Source organism: Pollachius pollachius (genome assembly GCF_949987615.1).
Source record: "Pollachius pollachius genome assembly, chromosome: 14".
Classification (NCBI taxonomy): domain Eukaryota; kingdom Metazoa; phylum Chordata; class Actinopteri; order Gadiformes; family Gadidae; genus Pollachius; species Pollachius pollachius.
In genome coordinates, this window is record NC_136947.1 from 6,012,730 (window position 1) to 6,032,319 (window position 19,590).

The following is a 19,590-nucleotide window of genomic DNA, read 5'->3' on the forward strand; positions in this document are numbered from 1 at the left end:
TTTCAGATTACAGAAGGAAAGCAAATCTCCTGGGAAATTCATGCTGGTGATTGAAACTGCTGAAGCGTAGTGAGGAATTGATCCATACAAACACAGACACACACACACACACACACACAGACACACACACACACACACACGCATGCAGACACTGATTAATGAGGGGAGTGTACAGAACATAATCATGATTAATACCTGAATGAATTCAATAAGCACAAATAAAATAGCTTTGAACCTGCATTCAATATTAAGAGATCAAGAGATCACTGCATTTGGTTGCATGTTCTGACCCCAGGGGTGAGAAGCACTTGCGTAACCATCGCACCTGGTTGTCGGTGTGAAACTCAGCCTTGGAAATGGCTTCATCTATGGCGTCCCCTGCCACCCGCTTGGCTACCGTGAGGGTGTCCGCCTCGCCATGCTCTGGGAGAGATGTAAACACGACCGTTCATGTGTTATCCATCCATTATTTTAGACATCAATCCTACCGCAGTTCGTCCATCCAGTCGTCCAACCATCTGTCCACACAGCCATCCAAATGATTATTTTTGTCATATTATAAGGTGATGCACTAGGAATTAACTGAGTGACACAAGAACGCTGGTAGAGACATTGGTATCCGTTTTAAATTTGCTTTACTAGCCAGTAGAATACTATATCAATTAACCAGTGCTTTAGAGTGCCCCCTACAGCATTGGAGTATCAAGGCATCCAATTGACAATATCAATTGGATACATAAAAAAACTAAACCTACATCCATTTGACATAATCATCACGGTTCACTAAGTTAGCATCAGGTAAAAGCAATATGGTGTGAAGAGATACAGACCTTCACTCTGTCGGCAGAACGCCGTGTCGCTCTCACAGACGCTTCCTTCGGTGTGGATACTCTCCTCGTAGGTGCTGCCCTCTGGAAGCACAGCAGCACACAGAGACAGCCATGAAACATGATGCAGCCAATCAGAGCACCCCGTCGGAGGGATGAAAGGACATCAAGGCAGCTCAAGCACTGCTCTGTTCGGGTTGCATATGGCTCAGCGTTAAAGACAGAGACAATCAAATGAAATCATTAAGAATACTGAGATATATTCTGAACTTTGAAAACAGATATGTGATTCATCACTATTTACATTGATATTGTTTTATTTTTTCAGCACAGGATGGTTATAGACACATTGAAATATGACACAATTCATACAAATTCACATATTAAGTCACAAAGCTAGTTAAAGAATAATCAATTCATTAAAGAGTTGGGCTCAAGCAAGCAGAGCCCTAAATATTCTTCCATCAGCACCACCACTACCACAACCACTACCACCAGCACCTCCACTACCACCACCAGCACCACCTACCTTTACCCCCACTGTGAACCTGAGGGTGGTGGTGTTCCGCAACACTGCATAGGTGACCATGTTCCTGCAACAATGCTGCCGTTTATGGTTGCATAAGAGCATTACAGCAGTCTCATGTCTGTCATAAGCTGGCCTCTGCCTCCCCCCCCTCCTCTAGGGGCTTTAGACCCCCCCCCCCGTGGACCATGGGGTCCAGAGGTCACGGGGTCACCTACCAATCATGTTAAAGTGCCAGAGGGAGGACTTAACCCAAATGATGAAGCAGAAAAGCATTATAAATGCACAGTAGGGAAAATGGATGCACCCCATTCAGATTGCCTTTCTAAAGCCGACTAGCAAACATTTCAGCAGCAATATGAAAGATAGACTAAAACAATCAATGGGGGAAGGGTTTACAATTGAGAGTACTGATGAATGAATATGAATGAATGTGAATGAATGAAAGAGTCCCATGCGAAAGAGTCCCATGCGCTTTGAGAGTTAGGACTGGACTGGATGACTTTCACAGACGAATTCAGAAGGAGATTGACAAATATCGAAGAGTTGTTGAAATTAAACTGAAGAAAACCCTACGCATGTCAGGGCAATGTACAACCCAAGTTTATAATCGTCAAAGTCACAGGGATACAGAAGGTGAGTCATAAAAACAGCTCTGCATATGTTTTATTATATAAATACAAGGTAGAGGAATAGTCCAAACTTGAACTCTGACAACATTCTACACTCAGATGAGAAATTGAAAACTCAAATAGACATTCAATTAGTGCTGAAAGACATTGCTGACAGTGTGGCAGGTGGCCAGAATGATCTGCTGAAGTTGTGTTCAGGATGGAAGCCAGAGCAGGAAGTGGAATTAATCTTCTGTTTATCTTCATCTGCACTCGTTTTACAGAAGCTTTTCAAACGATCATTCATGGTAACCCCCATAACACACTCTTACAGCCCAGACACACACACGCATACACAAATACACACACACACAAAAACACACAGCACAGCAAATGACTAAACGCACACGCACACACACACACACACACACACCCCCCCCCCCACCACACACACACACACACACACACACACACACAGCTACAGTCAGATATTATTTTGTTTTATGTTTTATAGACATCTACCAATTGGTTTCAAATGTATTTTTGGTACATTGTTATGGGCCTTTTATTATATACGGTAGGACCCATCATGTGAGAACTGTAGGTCTGTTTTTGGTTAGGATCAAAGTCATTTTTGATCCTTTGAATGAAGTAAACACAGAAAACTCTTAATTAACTACAGAATCATGAACCACACCAAATGTGGAGCGCAGATCATGACCAAATGAATCGCAGTTTTTTTAAGACGTGCGGTTGTGTGTGTGTGTGTCTGTGCGCGCGTGTGTGTGCGTCCGTGCGTGTGTGTGTGTACGCGTGTGTGTGTGTGTGCGTGCGTGTGTGTTTGTGTGCGAGCGAGAGTGTGTGTGTGTGTGTTGGGAGAGGCTCACCTGTGAGCTCAGCCCCCGTGCCCCGCTGTGCCACGTGTTTCCTGTACAGGGTCTTCAGCACCTTGGCACTGCCGAACCTCTTGAAGCGGCCTTTGACGTTCACATAGAACCACTCCAGAGACTGGATCTTCAGTAGCCTGTCAGCAAGACACAGAGAGAACAGGTGGTCCCACACACAGACGGATTGGGGGGTTTAGAACGGTCCACGGAGATGAGGGTGAAATCATTCATGAATGAGATGGGTTTTGTTGATTATGAGTGATCTTTTTGGCAGAAAGCATGAGGACACATGACTCGTGCATGTGTACGTGATTGATGTAAAAAATGAAGCATACATACGTAGAGATGGAAAACACAGACATACACACAAGGATACACACACCAACACACACACACGCCCACAGACACACACACACAAAATACACACCAACACACACACTAACACACACACAAAACACACACCAACACACACCAACACACCCATGCACACCCAAACCGACCCACACACGCCCACAGACACACACACACACACACACACCAACACACAGACACAAGCACACCAACACACACAAAATACACACCAACACACACACCAACACACACACAAAACACACACCAACACACCCATGCACACCCAAACCGACGCACACACGCCCACAAACACAACAACACGCAAACACACACCGACCCCCCCCCCCCCTCCCCAGCGCGGTGTGTACCTCCTCTTCTGGCAGGTGCAGCAGAGCCAGGCGCGCTCGGCCTTGCGGTAGGCGCGACAGGCGCGGCACACGTCCAGCAGGCAGTCCCCGCAGCGGCGCCGCGGGTTGAGCAGGAAGTTGAACGGCGAGCAGCAGCGGATGCAGCACAGCTGGTTGAAGCGTGCCTGGCGAGAGAGCAGCAGGCAGCGGCCGTCCTCCTCTTCCAGCTCCTGGCGGAGGTCACTGTGGGGGCAGGGGTGATGATAGGGTACGGGGGTGGTTGAGGGGTTTGGGGAAATGGGGGAGGGGTTGGGAGTAGGGGGGTGGCAGGTATGGGCAGGGGGAGGGGGGGGAGAGGAGAAGAAGATAAGAAGAGAGACAGAACGAGATGGAGGGAGATGGAGAGAGACGGGGAGAGACGAAGAGAGATGGGAGAGATGGATTGACAGTGAGAGGGGAAAAAGGTAAAGAGGGAGTAGTGAGTTTTTGTGTGTGGAAAGATGAAGATGAAGATGAAGATGGCATAGAGTAAGAAACACACCACAAGTGGAGGGAGATTAAAAAAACAGACCATACACATTTTTAGAAACCCGAGAACAAGTGAAAGAGGTCATCAAAAGCCATAAACAAGCTGTAAACAAACTATACATACCTAAGATTTCACACACAAGAGGACTGTATTTACTGTGTGTGTGTTGATGTGTATTTTTAGGTCAAATTTCTGTCTTGTTGAGTGCTCCTGTACATGTGTGGATACATAAAAAATATACCTACAGATGAGAGTTTGGTCTACATTCACAAGTGACTTGCACTCTCCCCATTCATTCTGAGCCTGTGTTGTTCGACAATGTTTCAATTACACTGGCCAACGGGTCTGAATTACGTCAATGTTACGTCAAAAAATAAACATAGTTGGAAATCAAACAATGAGATTAGCCATTGGTTAGCACATTGTATTGTCCAAAGTTAGTTCAAAAAGCCCCCTGCGGGTTAATCGCTTTACAAAGAATCACACAGAGGAAAGCTGGGGGGCCTTCCAGCTGCCAGGTTGGTTTAGACAAAGTAGAGTTTAGTGTGAGTGTATTGAATCTGGATCAGATAGATTGATTCCACTAAAGTGTTTCCACTGTAGATTCATTAGTACAGACATGGAGGTGAAAGTCGTCAGAGCCGTCACAGCTGTGCATGTATCAGACCAATCAGGATAAACAGACCTTTTAGACCAAACCATTTATTTCTTAAAGGTGCAGTGTTGGATTTAGTAACTTTGAGGTTGCAGATTTCAACCCCCACCCCACCCCTCCTTTTCCAATAGCAAAAGCTATGGTGGCCTGTATGGTACCAGTAGGTACAAAGCTACACTATCGTGTAGCTTTGCATTACTAGAGATGCTATGCTACTGTTCCTAAAAGAGATGGCTTCTCCCCTTATTCCCTGTACATTTTTGCTGAATGTTTCCCCTGATTAGGATTTTCTGCAAGTCATTTTATTTTTCCATTTCTTGTGTTTATTACTGGCCCGCAACGATCTCTCTCAACATGTCTCACAGTGATTAAGGGCTTTTATAAATAAAGCTGACCTGATCTGACTTAACACTTAAAAACTAGTCCAACGGCACACAAAACAAAACCAACTGAATCTTTAGAGCTTTTTCATTCCCGGCCCTGCAGACTAACCTATGCATACACTACATCATTTTAGTCATGGGAATAAATTCTGGCTCATACACACACAAAAGCCTTTGGGATATGACTAAAGGCTTTGAAGAAGCAAGTAGAAAACATTAGGAAGTCGATGAGAATAGCACAGGAAAGGGAGGTCTTTTCCTGCTAAGTGTTGCGGGAACTGCTCATGTGCCATGATTTAGAACTGTTACAGTCACGCCTTCATAACTGCATGGAATGCAAATAACAGGGAGTTCAATGTTGACTGAGAAGAGGAGACTTTACAAAACTACTCTGTCTCTTCCCTTCTTCTTCTTCTTCTTTTGGGTCCCTCAAAGCAGCATGCTTAGACTGCAGGCAGCCATCACTCCCATCGTACATTATTTAAGTGTGTGAAGATAAAGGCCATCCACCCACTGCTCAATTAGCCCCGGGGGGTCTTTCCTCCAGGGTTAGTGATAAAGTGTAATTGCTTTTTAATGGGTAAGACACCTAAGGGGAGAGTATTGAGAAAAGACAAAAGACAAAATTTAATTGCAAAATAATAAGAAATATCACATTTTTATCAAACTTTTTAGCAGATCCAACAAATAAGGAAAGTCAATGCAATTAAGGCAATCTCAAACTCTCTCTCAATGTCTTCCGCTATATTCTCCCCTTTCTTCCTCTCCTATCCTTCTCTGTCTCCATTTACCTTCCCAGAGTGGAATAACAGAATTGACATTTAGATCTGTGTTTTCTCCTGCGTTTTCCCTGTAGCCATCAGAGAAAAATCAATCCATAATCAATTCATCATTCTTGAACACATGTCAAGCAGACACTAGGTACAAACCTAAAACAGTCTAACAGCTTACCCCAGAAGTAAAGGCCTTAAGTTCAGTCCCTTCAAAAGAGCTGTCCTCATCGAGTTCATGTCCACACTAATGAGGATGCATTTGAAAACGCTTTTTTTTCAAAGACGCACTACCGATGGAGCATGGGTGAAAACACAATTGAGGACGGAAAAGTGTAGTTTTACATTTGGATGTCTACATGTGCTTATAGGTGTGTTGGGGGAAGGGAGGGGGAGGTGGAGGAGAGGTGAAGGGGACACCCACCTGAGGCGCTGATCCTCCTTCTTCCTTAACTTCATGTCCCTCTGCACCACCGTCAACACGTGCTCCGCCTCCAGCTCCGTCAGGCCGGACAGGTCCAGCTTGTGCCCCATCACTACAGTCCAGCTAGCCAATCGGCTGTCTCACCTGGGGGAGACAGACGGGAAAAAGACTTACGATATCTTTCTGTTTCTCTACATCTGTATACAATACAATCTACTTACACAAATAGATACACTCACACACACCAACACACACACATACACACACACACACAAACACACACACACACACACACACACACACACACACACACACACACACACACACATATATACACCCGCGCACACACACATATACACGCACACATACATAGAAACACACACACGCATATACATGCACGCACACACGCACTCACACACACACCACACGCACGCGCGCACACACACACACACACACACACACACACACACAAACACACCTGCAAAAGCGATGAGTGCTCTATAGACTCATTGAAAGTGTTAATTTTCACTAGGAGAGGGCGGTGCAGAAATAACGGACAGGCATTTCAACCTGTCGATAGACGTCTAGAAGAAGTCTGTGTTTTTGTGCAATAAGCGCTACTGATAGAAACGATATTGTTAATTTTTATCTGCGAGCAATCCTTTCCTCATCTACTATCTCGGTAAATAAACAAGTGAAACAACGTGCAGGCCGATTTAGGACTAGAGCTTGAATAACCGAACAATCTCAAAGGTTTAAGATTATTTACAAGGAATGGTGTTCAGCAGCGTTTAGCAAATTACTTTAAAACCTACCAGCCCTATCATCTCCTATCTTTAGATGTTGTATATGTGTGCGTAGATAACTCAATCAATACAGAGGACAAGATTAGCTTCATATTCAGAATAACTCACCGCTCTCGCCTGAACTCCGGAGCGCACCGGTCCGAGACTCCCACCAGGAGGGAGAAAAAAGAAAAAGGAAAAAAACCCTTCTTTGTTTTTGTGCCGAAAGTATTTTACAATTAACAAAGTTAAAATAGAAGTCCGGAACAAAATTAGGATTAAACGAAGTCTTATAACGCAAAGTATTTTTCTTTTCCATTAGAAGACATAGGTCTGCTTGAAGTCATTTATATGGCTGTCCGAAATATCAGCAAATCACACCAAATTAAAATATATTGCATATTTGTATAGTTCCTAATGTCAAAAACAGAGGAAGTTTACGAAAATGGAATAAATACTAAGTAGACCTACTATAGGCTATGACACGAGTCCGAGTATTCAGAAACCCTTTTTTAAATGTATTTCTGTAAGGCTGTGGATAAAAAGCCTTGGTCTGCCAGTAGCTTTTGCCTATACTCGGGCATTTACAGGCTTTACAAATCTGTCTTTCTCCCTAGAATGGATGGATTTCAGGGGCGAGCAAAACCTCTTAAACCCTATTACAGCCTGAGCAGCACGGTTACCAAATGTACCACTGGCACTTCTCCACAAGGAAGCGCTGTGGTGCACTGCAAAATGTCCCATTGCGTTACCGTAATTGTTATCAAATTATATTGATAACTAATTACGGTGAAAGGAAATGATAAATATTTAATATTTATTTAAAATTGGCATATTGGATTCTGGTTAACTTAATTATATCGCAGTTGGATTTTTGTAATTCAAAAGTCTAACTAAGTAATCTAATGCTTAATCAGACGTAAAGTGAATAAACTCGCTTCATTAGTGATCTGAAACGGAATGTTGGCATTACCTGAAAAAAAAAAAAGAGGCTTCTCTAACTCTCTCTCTCGCTCTCTCTCTCTCGCTCTCTCTTTCCTCCTTCCTACCTCCCTCTCTCTGTCTTTTTCTTATTCCTTTCTCTTGGCTTCGAGTTGTGCAATGCACCTCACTCCTTGATTTTGTAACACCATAGCAGACAAGGTAAGAATAACTCGGGCGGCTTCTTGTTTAAAAAGTTACGATTAGGTCGTTTGGTTACAGTGAGTGAGAAGGTGCAGGCATTTATTGTATGTGATGAACCCACGTCGCCCTCCTTTGCGGATTTTTCCGGAGTTAGCCTACATCAAGAAGACATAGATCAAAGATTTGCTGTGAATATTTTATTTATATACTTTCATTATGTTTTCCTTATTTAGAAACAATTTACAATCGTACAACAGTCTTGTGAGTAAAAGATAAAACAAAAACTTTGAATAGTATATGTATATTATTATACTGATTTCGCCAGAATTAATTTCTAAGGTTACCCCAATGGTAGAAAACAGTTAAACTGTACCGTGTGTTCTCTTCCTTCGCACCCCTACAGAGGGCAATACTACAGAGTTGTATTTTCCAAACATATCAAACTAGGACGCTTTTACCAAGTTCCTAAGTCAGTTATCAGAGCTGTGTTTTTTTAACCTTTGAAGTGATAAATGCAAAATTAAAAATGTATTTTGATCAGGAATCAACCTTTATCATACTTATTTCACAACATTTGCACTTTAACAGCAGAGGATTCTATCTGTCCCCCATTGTGCAAACAACCTTGAACTTGAAGCACTGTCGACTGTCCTCAGTCTCTCTCTCTCTCTCTCTCTCTCTCTCTCTCTCTCTCTCTCTCTCTCTCTCTCTCTCTCTCTCTCTCTCTCTCTCTCTCTCTCTCTCTCTCTCTCTCTCTCTCTCTCTCTCTCTCTCTCTCTCTCTCTCTCTCTCTCTCAGCCAGCACTCTTCACAATGGACTTCCCAGAGGAGGCTGAAGTCTACTACGACCACAACAACTTCAGCCTCACCAACTACAGCTACGAAGACTACCCCACGCTCTGCGAGAAGGCCGACGTGCGCTCCTTCGCCGCCGTCTTCCTCCCTGTCGTCTACGCCGTCTGCCTGGTAGTGGGCGTGGCGGGCAACGCGGCCGTGGTGGCCGTCTACGCCTGCCGCAAGCACCTGAAGACCATGACCGACGCCTTCCTGACTCACCTCGCCGTCGCCGACCTCCTTCTGCTCCTCACGCTGCCCTTCTGGGCGGCCGACGCGGCCCGCGGCTGGGAGCTGGGCCAGGCCCTGTGCAAGGCCGTGTCCGCCTGTTACACCGTCAACTTCACCTGCTGCATGCTGCTGCTGGCCTGCATCAGCCTGGACCGCTACCTGGCCTCGGTCAGGGCGCGGGGCGACGCCCGGGCTCTGCCGCGTCTTGAGCGGGTGTTCAGCCGCAAGCACTGCGGGAAGGTGTGTCTGGTCGCCTGGGTGACGGCGTTGGCCCTGGGCGTGCCGGATCTGGCGTTCTCCACGGTGATGCCGGTGGGCGACCGGAACGCTTGTCTAGCGATCTTGCCGCCGTACCTGGGCAGGGAGGTCAAGGGATGCCTGGAGATGGCGGAGGTGCTGCTAGGGTTCGTGCTGCCGCTCTGCGTCATGGCGTTCTCGTACTGGAAGGTGGCGCTGGTGCTGCGGGGACTTCCTGTCGAGAGCCGGGACAGGAAGTGGAAGGCGCTGAGGGTGCTGCTGACCGTGGTGGGGGTGTTTGTGTTCACGCAGCTGCCGTACAACGTGGTGAAGATCTACAGGACGGTGGACTCCATGTATCACGTGGTGACCCACTGTGGGACCAGCAAGGCTCTGGACCAAGCGGCTCAGATCACGGAGAGCCTGGCCCTGACCCACTGCTGCCTCAACCCCATCCTCTACGCCTTCGTGGGCACCTCCTTCAGGCAGCACATGATGAAGATGGGGAAAAGGCTCGGAGAGAGGAGGAGGAGGAGACGGCAAACAACTGAGGATCAAGGGATGGACATGTCCTTTCATTCTCACAGCGCATCGCAAGAGACAAACACGTTCTCCGTATGAAGTGCTGGCCCAAGGCTTTTACATGGGTGTACTTTTTTTTGTGTTGTGCTTTGTATTCAACAACAATCCCTTACTTGGAACAGATTGGATCTAGTCAGTTACAAACCAAAGCGTTTCTGTCTGAAGCATCTATCAATCTGGTGTTGTAATGCCAAAATATTAACAATTCTGGCCATTTGTGTTAGCATGTTATTAACAACTTATGGTCGTGTAAACAATTGTGTTAAGTTTTCCTGTTTATGGAAACACAACAGGGAGGGCTGCAATACTGGAGAGGTTTCAAATGAAAAGCGACCACATTTTGTAAATTTGCAGTCGCCTGGATGTGGTTTAACCCTGACCTAAACCTGACATCAATTTACAAATAACACGATAGATTTAGCAAGAAGCATTTGTGTATCACTCTAGAAATTCTCTGCAATAAGTGTTACCTTTATTTGTTATGCTTTGTATCATAAATATATATCTGCAAGTAGGTCTTCATTACAAAAGCCAACGTAATCACTACGTCATAGTGCAAGAGCTGAAGGAGCAGGCTAATATTGGCAGTAAGGACCCTTAATAAGGCACAATCATACCAGCTGCCCTCGTCATGTGGCTTTCAAAGTTATACCTAGGTTTAACACTTAATACTGTCAATATTAACTCAATTATTAGCAACCTTGCTACTTGTAATTCTTAACCCTTTCAAATGAATACATTTTATGTGGCCGCGTCCATCCAAGTCAACACTGGTTTAGTAAGTGACTCACTCTGCAATCCCGCTCTGACTTGACCTTTTTATCACAATGAAAGGAGGAAGGAGATTACATTCTGAAGCAGAACGGTCTAGTGAACTAAGCTTGGATTCTTCCACAGGAATCCCTGTCCCCTGGCCAACAATTCAACCTATCCCCAGCGGGCATGAATCTTCTTTGATGTGAAAGCACTTCATCATGTAGCCTAACCAATTAGAGAATGTAGAAGTCTGCACTGGATTTTTTTTGGACCGGGATTTTACTCAGTTTGTCACATTAGTTTGAGTTTCGTGCCAGTTTTAAACCAGCTTTTCCTGAATCCCAATCCTGTAAATTGAGTTGACACACTATTGTAGGAATACACATTCATGTGACAGTGAAGAATACTAAAAGTCCAACAGAAAACATGTTTAATTGTAGGTCGGATCCAAGAGGGAATCTTTTAAGTGTAAGATGATGTCTCTGTGTAAACAGGTCATGTTCTGGCATGTGTCCTCACACAAGGAAACATTTTAAATCGTATTTAATTTGTCCAACTTCTGTAGCTCAGCCGTTTTAGCTCACTGTACATTGACATAGAATGACCCCAAGGTACAATTTACATATTGAAAAAACAAAAACAATGAACTGAACAAATCTACGAGATGGCACTTGCAGAAAACCCTAATGATATCAACCAAGGCACTTGCATCTGGCCTATGACAGACGCAAAATTAATAGAGACTAGGCATATTATTTATTTTAAATTAGGCAGTCATTTAGGCTTCGACGAACTACAACCAAAATCAGTTTAGTCTTAAATTAATATGAACAAATATTAAATATATTCAATAATAACTGAATAGTTAATAGAAAAACTTGGAAGCCCTCATTGGCAAGTTGCATTACAAAGCAAAGCAGTATAATTAGATCTGGCATTCCAACATTTGATCAAGGTTAGAAACAGAACCGAAACATTCATAAATATAACAAAATAACCTATCCGATCAGAACTAGTTCTGTGGGATACGTTTGTCAAAAAGAATGTCATCATCGATACCCTGTACTTTAGACCATAACCCTGTATAACATATTGTTAAATAAATACCATTCATTTCAATACTGAACAGCCACAAGTGAGTCCCATTACTTCTGTAAAAAGGTATCAAGACAATGAAAACACTGTCACAGGTCTGACGCTGAATCCTGCGCCGCAAGGCAATGGAATGAAAAATACATGTTACAAGTGCAGGGGGCGCCATGGGCTTCTACTGGTTAACTAAGAGCCAACCGTAATAGTTTCTTCAAGGTTTCCGATGTGCCCCTGTAAACCACACGCTGAATGCTAATTTGGCATCCTCATTTACCCTTTCCCTTACCAAGTTCCCCGTTTAGTCAAAAAAATAAGAAAACACAACAGTCGGGTTGCTGCTGTCGTTGTGACTTCAGGCTCAACGTTGCTGCACACCTCGTTCATCTCTTCATATTTTGGCAGAGGGACAGAGGCCGTTTCAGTAAGCAGAACCTCTTGGAAGTTAATTTCCATTTAAGGGTAAGTCTACTTATAGGATGGCAAATTTTTAGTTTAGGAGAAGTGGCAGTGCAACAATGGAGAAAAAAAAGTAAAGAACAAAAATCATAAGAGCCAAGGGTGGCTCATGAAAGAGTAACAAGAGGACAGTTTTGTACCTTGACTGTAGCTTGTATGAACAGAGCGAACTGCCACTGTCAGTAGTTAAGGATCTGAACATCAAAGAGGTCGCATACTCCTTCGTTGTCGTCCAAGTTGAAGTTGTAGTCCACTCCTGTGTGCGGAGAGGCACAGCGTTGAGAAAACAACATGGAGGGGACCAGGGCCAGCCATGATGTAACACTTGGAGCCTGACTCTTGGTGGGGTTCATTATGCATTAGATAACGGAACGGAAAACTGTTTGGCACTCACCATCAGTGGACATCAGCTCGTCAATGAGGTCAGCCACACCTAGTGAAAACACACAATGGTGACTCATTCAAGTCATGCTTTCCATTGGAAAGTTCCCAAGCAGTGTGGGACTTATTAACTGTTCTGCCTGGTGTAAACAGCTGGTCCCCAGGCACGTCCAGTCCCCATGGTATGTTGAACTGAATTCCAATACACCGGCTCAAACCACTCCCCATAACATGAAATTAATATTTATTGCATATTTCCTTGTCTGTCTTTATACATATAAAAAACCATTTAGGCAATTAGCTTTTCCTTGAGTTGATGGTACAAACTAAAAGATGTATGACAAGCTGTGGAAAGACAAACCTGGTCCCCACTGCACTATGCAGCACTCACATCCTCTGCACTGTACTCTAACGGCCAGATAAACTAAATGATAAAATGGTTTGTTTCGCACAGATAAAATGTCCATCAGAATAGTCTCACTTTTCCCAAACCCCTCCCAATACCACTGCCTGTAATGGGTCAACAATACCACGTGACTAATAATCAGTATCTGGCATCTCTAAATATTTGGTAACTGTAAGATATATACTATTTTGGGGGCAGTATGCGCAGTTGTATGACCACCCGGACAGGGACTAGAAAGACACAGAGATGGTAGGAAACCCCTGGCGTCACTCAACAAAGAACGCAGTTGCACACAGGAGCCTGAGCGTACCTTGCCAAAATCCCTGAACTCGACAGCTAGTTCCTATAGCAGCCTACAGGAGCAGGGGCTCTTTACCTTCCCTCTCCTCCTCCCTCAGGGGCTCCCCGGCCCCGCTGTGCCTCAGCAGGCTGCCGACGTCCAGCATGGAGTGGAAGTCCTGGACCACCAGGCCGCTGAGGGGCTGCCCCGACACCATCTGCTGCATCAGCAGAGTCAACGGCTGGCCGTGGAACTCTGCGGCACGCCGGGAGGAGGGGAGGGACACGATCACCATTGGCGGCAAACAATCACAAAATTAACATAATCGATTTTTTCGATTTTTATTTTTTTATGTTTTATAGAAAGGGCAGAACAGCTGGACACATATCTGTTTATCATTTTAGATTGGAACATTTTCTTTTTGATCATTTTGCGTATTTTCTTAAGGCGAAATTTCAAAGTTCTCAGTTCCAAAAAAAAATAAATCAGGAGAGCCATGCTCAATAAATACAACATGTTTTCAAACTCAAAAATAATCGTTTGAATAATCGGGATTTCAATATTGACCAAAATAATCGTGATTATGACTTTTCCCCATAATCGAGCAGCCCTAGGGGAGGTCACAAAGCACTGGACCAGAGGCGGCTATGTCAGTCTGGAAGGATACGAGTCATCCTCGATGTGCACAGCGGCTGTTCGTTGTCCAGCGACTGGGGAGGAGTGTGTGATGAATAACTGCAGGGGAGCAGTTATTCATCGTCTTGGACATGACCTCGTTAGAATTGACCCACTGATAGAATTGTCATGCAAATACCTCCTTAAATGTATCACAATATGAGAATGGGATAGCTAGTTCACACACAGTGTGTTATGATTATTGTAATAATGAGAGTCAAACAAAGAGCACAACAATATGACCTGTATCTAAACTGTAAAAGAAAAATAGAGCGTTTTGGCTATTTGAATGGATAGCCAAAACCATCAATGACAGAAATGTGCAAACCTCACAGCACTCGGGAAGGGTTGGATTTAATGGAGGAGCACTTTTAGATTGGTTTGCGTTAGATGACTCTCTCCCTAGGTTTAACACCGTCTACCGCATGCATAACCTCTTTGAATTGAAGGGGCGTTTACAGGGGAGCCGTCATCACACACTACTCGACACCGACCTAAACCAAGCATCGCCGCTTCCAAATAAACAAATGTATGGCGAAAAAGTGCAAAAGAGAATCTTCCTCGCTCCGCCTGGTTGAGTTGTCTAGACAGTCACCAGAAAACCTCTTCAGAGGGCGGGGTCAGAATGTTTGGTTCTCCTCTGATGGGATCCATAGCTGCATGTTTTGAATAACTTTCCCTCCCGTCTGGTGTGAAGATGTGACTGGAATCCCTCCAACACGGGATAATCTGTGTCAGCCGGGAAAAAACAGTCCTTTGTTTTCCTTGTAAGAGGCACGCTCCCCTAGTGTAGCTGGAACACGTCAGGCTACTTCTTGCCAGATTTTTTTTACTTGTTGTGTTAGCACTGCTGCTAATCAGCCGTTCGAGCACCGACTACACTCTACAATTAACTGAATAAATGTTGGATTGTGAATCTGACAGGCAAATCCGGTGTTGATTTGCAACCAAAGTGAAGGAGATATCTCCTTCATGTACTCCAACACAGTGACATCTCCAGGGGAACTGTTTGGCTCGTTGTAGCACGTGTAAAGGAGTATTCCCCTAACATGAACTGGAGCTAGGCTCCAGTTCACTCTACATTTCAATGGAAGCGGCCAACGGAAAGCTACTTCGAACCAAGCAAACTCCCCTTCTGGACACACAATAATGACTTTGGAAATACAACGATAAAACAACTGAGAGGCGTATGGTCTAAAAGCATTTAACACATACATTTACACATGCGAGTATTGTTAGTTTGTTTGTTGGCATTTGCAATTTCTTCAACTCCTGAATCTAAAGAGGATGCTTCTCTTTAGCTGGAGGGTGGAGCGGGGTGCCCGATTGACCACTTCCTGCCCGCTAAAGGCACGCAGATGTTGCCTGATGTGAGGCCTTCATGAGGAAAAAACACGCCTGGCAGAGAAAGCAGACCTTTTGATCTGCAAATGAGGGTGTGAGCCTTTTGCCCAATACGTCTCCCTAGAGTCTGGTGAATATTTATTTACAGTTCGAGACAAGACTACTGCGCCAAGTCTAAACAGAGGTTGTTTTTAAGAGCATTTGAAGCGTAAAAAACAACAACACCCACCACCTCCCTCCTACTTACCCATCTGTACGTCGGGAGGGGTGGAGGACGGGGTGAGTGAATCGTCCTGCGGCGCCATCTGGTGGTGGTGGTGGGGATGGCCGGCGAACAGCGAGTCCGGGCTGCAGCCGGAGGAGTAGTGGGAGGAGACGTACGAGGAGCAGGAGGAGGAGGAGTTCAGGGGGAAGCGCTGCAGGGTGGCGGGGGTGTTGGGCGGGGTGGGCAGGGTGGAGGCGTCGTCGCCCGGGGGAACGGAGAACACCACGGGCTGGGAGGAGGGCGTCTCCCTGTTGATGAGCAGTACCTGTATGGGGGCTGTCTGGCTGCGCAGGGTGACCTGGTACCTCTTCTGGCCGCTGGGGCCCTGGGGGAGGGGGGAGGGGGGAGAGGGGAGAGGGGATATGGTTAAAGTGTAGGATGTGAGGCTATGTGGGTCTCGGACAGAAGAATACAAAGTAGATGTTTTACGTTGACAAATGTGATTTTTTAGAAACACACGGGACACATCTTTACTTTGTTAATTAATGTCAGACTCATTTGATGTCAATAGGGTCCATTCACTCTCCTACATCAAGACAACTGAAAACCATAAAAGTCGCAAGGTAAAACGTCCTATTAACCAAGCGGGGAAAGGAACAGCCCAAGGAGTCATATATAATGTATCTGGTTACGAGGATGGCTAGGACTGCAACTGCTGCTGGCGAGGAATATTATACTCAGGTATGCCTCAAATTAATTTCCCAAGTAAAACTAGCAAAGTGCGTCACTTCTTATGAACTGAAGGTATATAAATACCAAATTCAAAACTTTCTAAATCCAAATATAAGTCCTACGTCCAAATTAATAAATCTTACTTTTCCCAGTGTACCATTATGGTTGAAAATCTAGAGCAGACGTGCATCTTATTCATTCATTGGAAAGGGAACGGCTGAACGTTACATGGATCATGCAGTTAGACAACAGCAGGAGAAAAACCAACCAACCATCTCAGGAAGAGGCACCTCCAGATGGGTTCCTGAGGGAGCCACCACCGCCAGGAGCGTGTCCCCGTTGAAGGCATTGCAGATGTCGTCATGGGTCACATACTTATGCGTTCAGAGAGTGTTAAGGAAATTCACACCTCACTGGAAGAAAGTACCTGAAAAACTAGACCAGATTAGCCACACCCAGATTTCGTGGACCTACCGGTAATTACATATTGCGTGCATAATCTGCGTGTTTGAAGAAGGCATTCCATTCACTAAACAATGTCATACGGATCATTTTTCCCTTCCAACTAAATCAGTGGGGCCACTCAAATGGGGCTAGAGTTACAGATTCTTCAGCTCGAAACCCATTAGGTTTCATTGTAATGACAGGAAATCAGAGTTAAATCATCAGTGGACCGTTAAGGGGGAGAAAACACTCAAGTTGTCCCGACGGAGCCAAACCCTGCACGCTGCGTCGATCTGGGTAAACGCCAATCGACTAACACAACACTACATACTGTTTGTATAGCACGACAGATGACAGTGTGACCAATACGATTACAAATGGAGAACAAAAACTACTGTCTACATCAAACCCCCTTTGAAACAACTAGAATTAAGTCTTATGCTTATAAGTTCCCTGTGCTGTATCAAGGTTATGCAGTCGCGTGATTCTTGGGATCCCATCCACCTGCTGTCCGTCAAAATTGTAAACAAACGCCTGTCATAATGTGTTCAGTTGACCGCCGTGAGTTTGGACAGGTGACGGAAATGTTCAAACAAGATGATTAGCCTTCACCAACTCAACTCCGGTGAAACAGTTTTCGCCGGCAATCCAGATTAGTAGAGCTAGTTCCCGTTACAGTTTTATTTTTTTACGGGCATATCCACATATTCATCTGTTGTTAAAGTCACCAGGTGAGTCAGAACATTGGAGTCACGTGATCACCTGCAAATTCTCTACACGATAAGCATACTCAAAAAGGATATGAGCATGTGATTGGGTCGTGGCAGAGGTGTTTGATGCTCTGCTCCAGCCAGGCCTTCCTGTCGTCCAGCTGTCTCTCCTGGGCCTCCAGCTCTGAGATCTGAGCCTTCAGTATCTCCACCTGCTCCAGCACTTCTTCGCTCTGGCTGCCCATGTTCTCCCCCCTGAAGGCACAACAAAGACGGATGATGGGTGAGAGAGATGGTTGAAATAAACAAGAAGGGCAAAGGTCTAAATACCAAATTATCCACCAGTTAAAATAAATGTACATATACTCACACACACACACACACACACACACACACACACACACACACACACACACACACACACACACACACACACACACACACACACACACACACACACACACACACACACACACGTTTTAAACAAACCTCCATTGGATGATATTCTTGGTTTTCTTCTCAATCAGCCCCACGCCTTCCAGCACGTTGGTGATGTCATATATCCTCCTCTTCTGCCTCACAGCCAGGCTATCTGCAGCCTATCAAGTCAGACAACACATCAGCAAATCCAAGTGTTTTTCAGTGACAGCTGCATTAAGTCTACAAGCCATTGTCGACAGAAAACATCAAAGTTGACATTTGAACAGTCATTTGACCTAACATCGACCTAACATTCCTGTAGGATATGTCAATCAAGACCAAATGAATGACAGGAGGGGAGGGGGGAACTGCAAGACCAGAACCTACTGAACGGCAAATAAAGGATTTGGCAAATTAAGCCTCGCAAACAACAAAACCAAAGCACTTGGAACAAGAGGGGGGTCATACAATGGCAGAGGAGGCAGGGGTGGGGGGGGCATAGCCCTTGAAGAGCCTGCTGGCTAAACATTACCATAGTTTGCCGCCTAAGTGGAGAGGGAAATCTTATTACAACGTACGGACAGGGGACCGGCTGAATGGAGAATAATTACCCTAATACAGCACTGTTGATGTGGTTCACTACATATTAGGATAAAGTCTTGGCAATAAGGGATCTTCAATGTATTTGTATTTCTGTTGTTGTTGAGGGAACCAATTCCAACTTTGGCTATTAGGGATAGTGGAGAACCAACAAGGTCCATCTGTAAAAAGAGTCAACGCAATGGCATGAGTTTCTCCCTGCTTGACGACATCCTGACATGTTGACATAAAGGAGGAGTTAAATCAGCCGTACAATGTGTACAACAAAATGTGTAGGGTTAGTGTGTATTTCTTCCTGTGATATTATCATCATACAAGCTAATGGTCAAAAACCCTTTCATTGTGAATGGAAACAAAGCATAAGTGAGCTGGCTTTATAGACTGTGAGGAAACAGGCAGGCAAACGTGTTGAGATGCGTGTGTTTTTGGGGGGGGGGGGGGGGGGGGGGAAATTGAGGTGTGTGTGTGGGGGGGTAGTTAATCAAATCCACCTGACTGGTCGCTCGTGTCTGACAGGAAAACGGGCTCGGGCTCTTTGGTCATGGGGCAAGGATGTTCTTATTGCTCCCAAAACAACAACAACAACAACAACAACAACAACACACCCGTACGATAACCAAAAAATCCAGAGGGCTTCCTCCTCGTAACTTCACTGACCAGTTTTAAATCAAGCACGCCGTCCTTCGCCTCCTGTAGCAGAGTTACGAACTTGATGGTGAGGAGCCCCAAACTTTTCTCGTGACGGCTCGGTGTCCCGTTCGACCGGCTCGAGCGCTCCGACTCTGCCATTGTCTCGAGTTCCATGTCCCAAAAGCCTTTCTTCTTCACCTACCTCCGGACTTATCGACCCGTTGCGTGACTGACCACAAACAACGATATTTACTTTCATTCAGCCCCCCCGGTTAATAACCCTTCAATTGGGAAGACGATGAATCTTGTTTGTAGGGGTTTTTAAATAAACGGATGTTACGTTAGATTACCGTTG

General features: G+C 45.0%; 3 protein-coding genes across 3 annotated transcripts in view; 1 reads left to right on the forward strand and 2 right to left on the reverse strand.

Moving 5' to 3' along the window:
• The window catches only part of myripa (myosin VIIA and Rab interacting protein a), a 16,714-nt gene extending 9,080 nt beyond the window's left edge, over positions 1–7,634 (reverse strand). Inside the window, exons 1-6 of the mRNA XM_079750566.1 lie at positions 7,225–7,634; positions 6,311–6,454; positions 3,571–3,792; positions 2,852–2,988; positions 831–911; positions 326–423 (exon numbers count right to left, since the gene is read on the reverse strand). Of these exons, the coding sequence (XP_079606692.1) occupies positions 326–423; positions 831–911; positions 2,852–2,988; positions 3,571–3,792; positions 6,311–6,420 (648 nt within the window). The 5' untranslated portion in view covers positions 6,421–6,454; positions 7,225–7,634. The remainder of the gene's footprint in view (positions 1–325; positions 424–830; positions 912–2,851; positions 2,989–3,570; positions 3,793–6,310; positions 6,455–7,224) is intronic.
• Positions 7,635–8,181: 547 nt separating this feature from the next.
• Positions 8,182–11,953, forward strand: ackr4a (atypical chemokine receptor 4a). The gene is made up of 2 exons (XM_079751145.1): positions 8,182–8,238; positions 9,019–11,953. The coding sequence occupies exon 2, from the start codon at positions 9,034–9,036 to the stop codon at positions 10,141–10,143; it is 1,110 nt and encodes a 369-aa protein (XP_079607271.1). The 5' UTR covers positions 8,182–8,238; positions 9,019–9,033; the 3' UTR covers positions 10,144–11,953.
• Positions 11,954–12,587: 634 nt separating this feature from the next.
• Positions 12,588–19,409, reverse strand: e2f5 (E2F transcription factor 5; the record flags this gene model as incomplete). The annotated part of the gene is made up of 8 exons (XM_079751512.1): positions 12,588–12,664; positions 12,803–12,841; positions 13,572–13,730; positions 15,742–16,084; positions 16,704–16,812; positions 17,679–17,840; positions 18,075–18,184; positions 19,263–19,409. 8 exons carry the CDS (start codon positions 19,407–19,409, stop codon positions 12,588–12,590), a joined length of 1,146 nt encoding a protein of 381 aa, XP_079607638.1.
• Between the last annotated feature and the right edge of the window lie 181 nt (positions 19,410–19,590).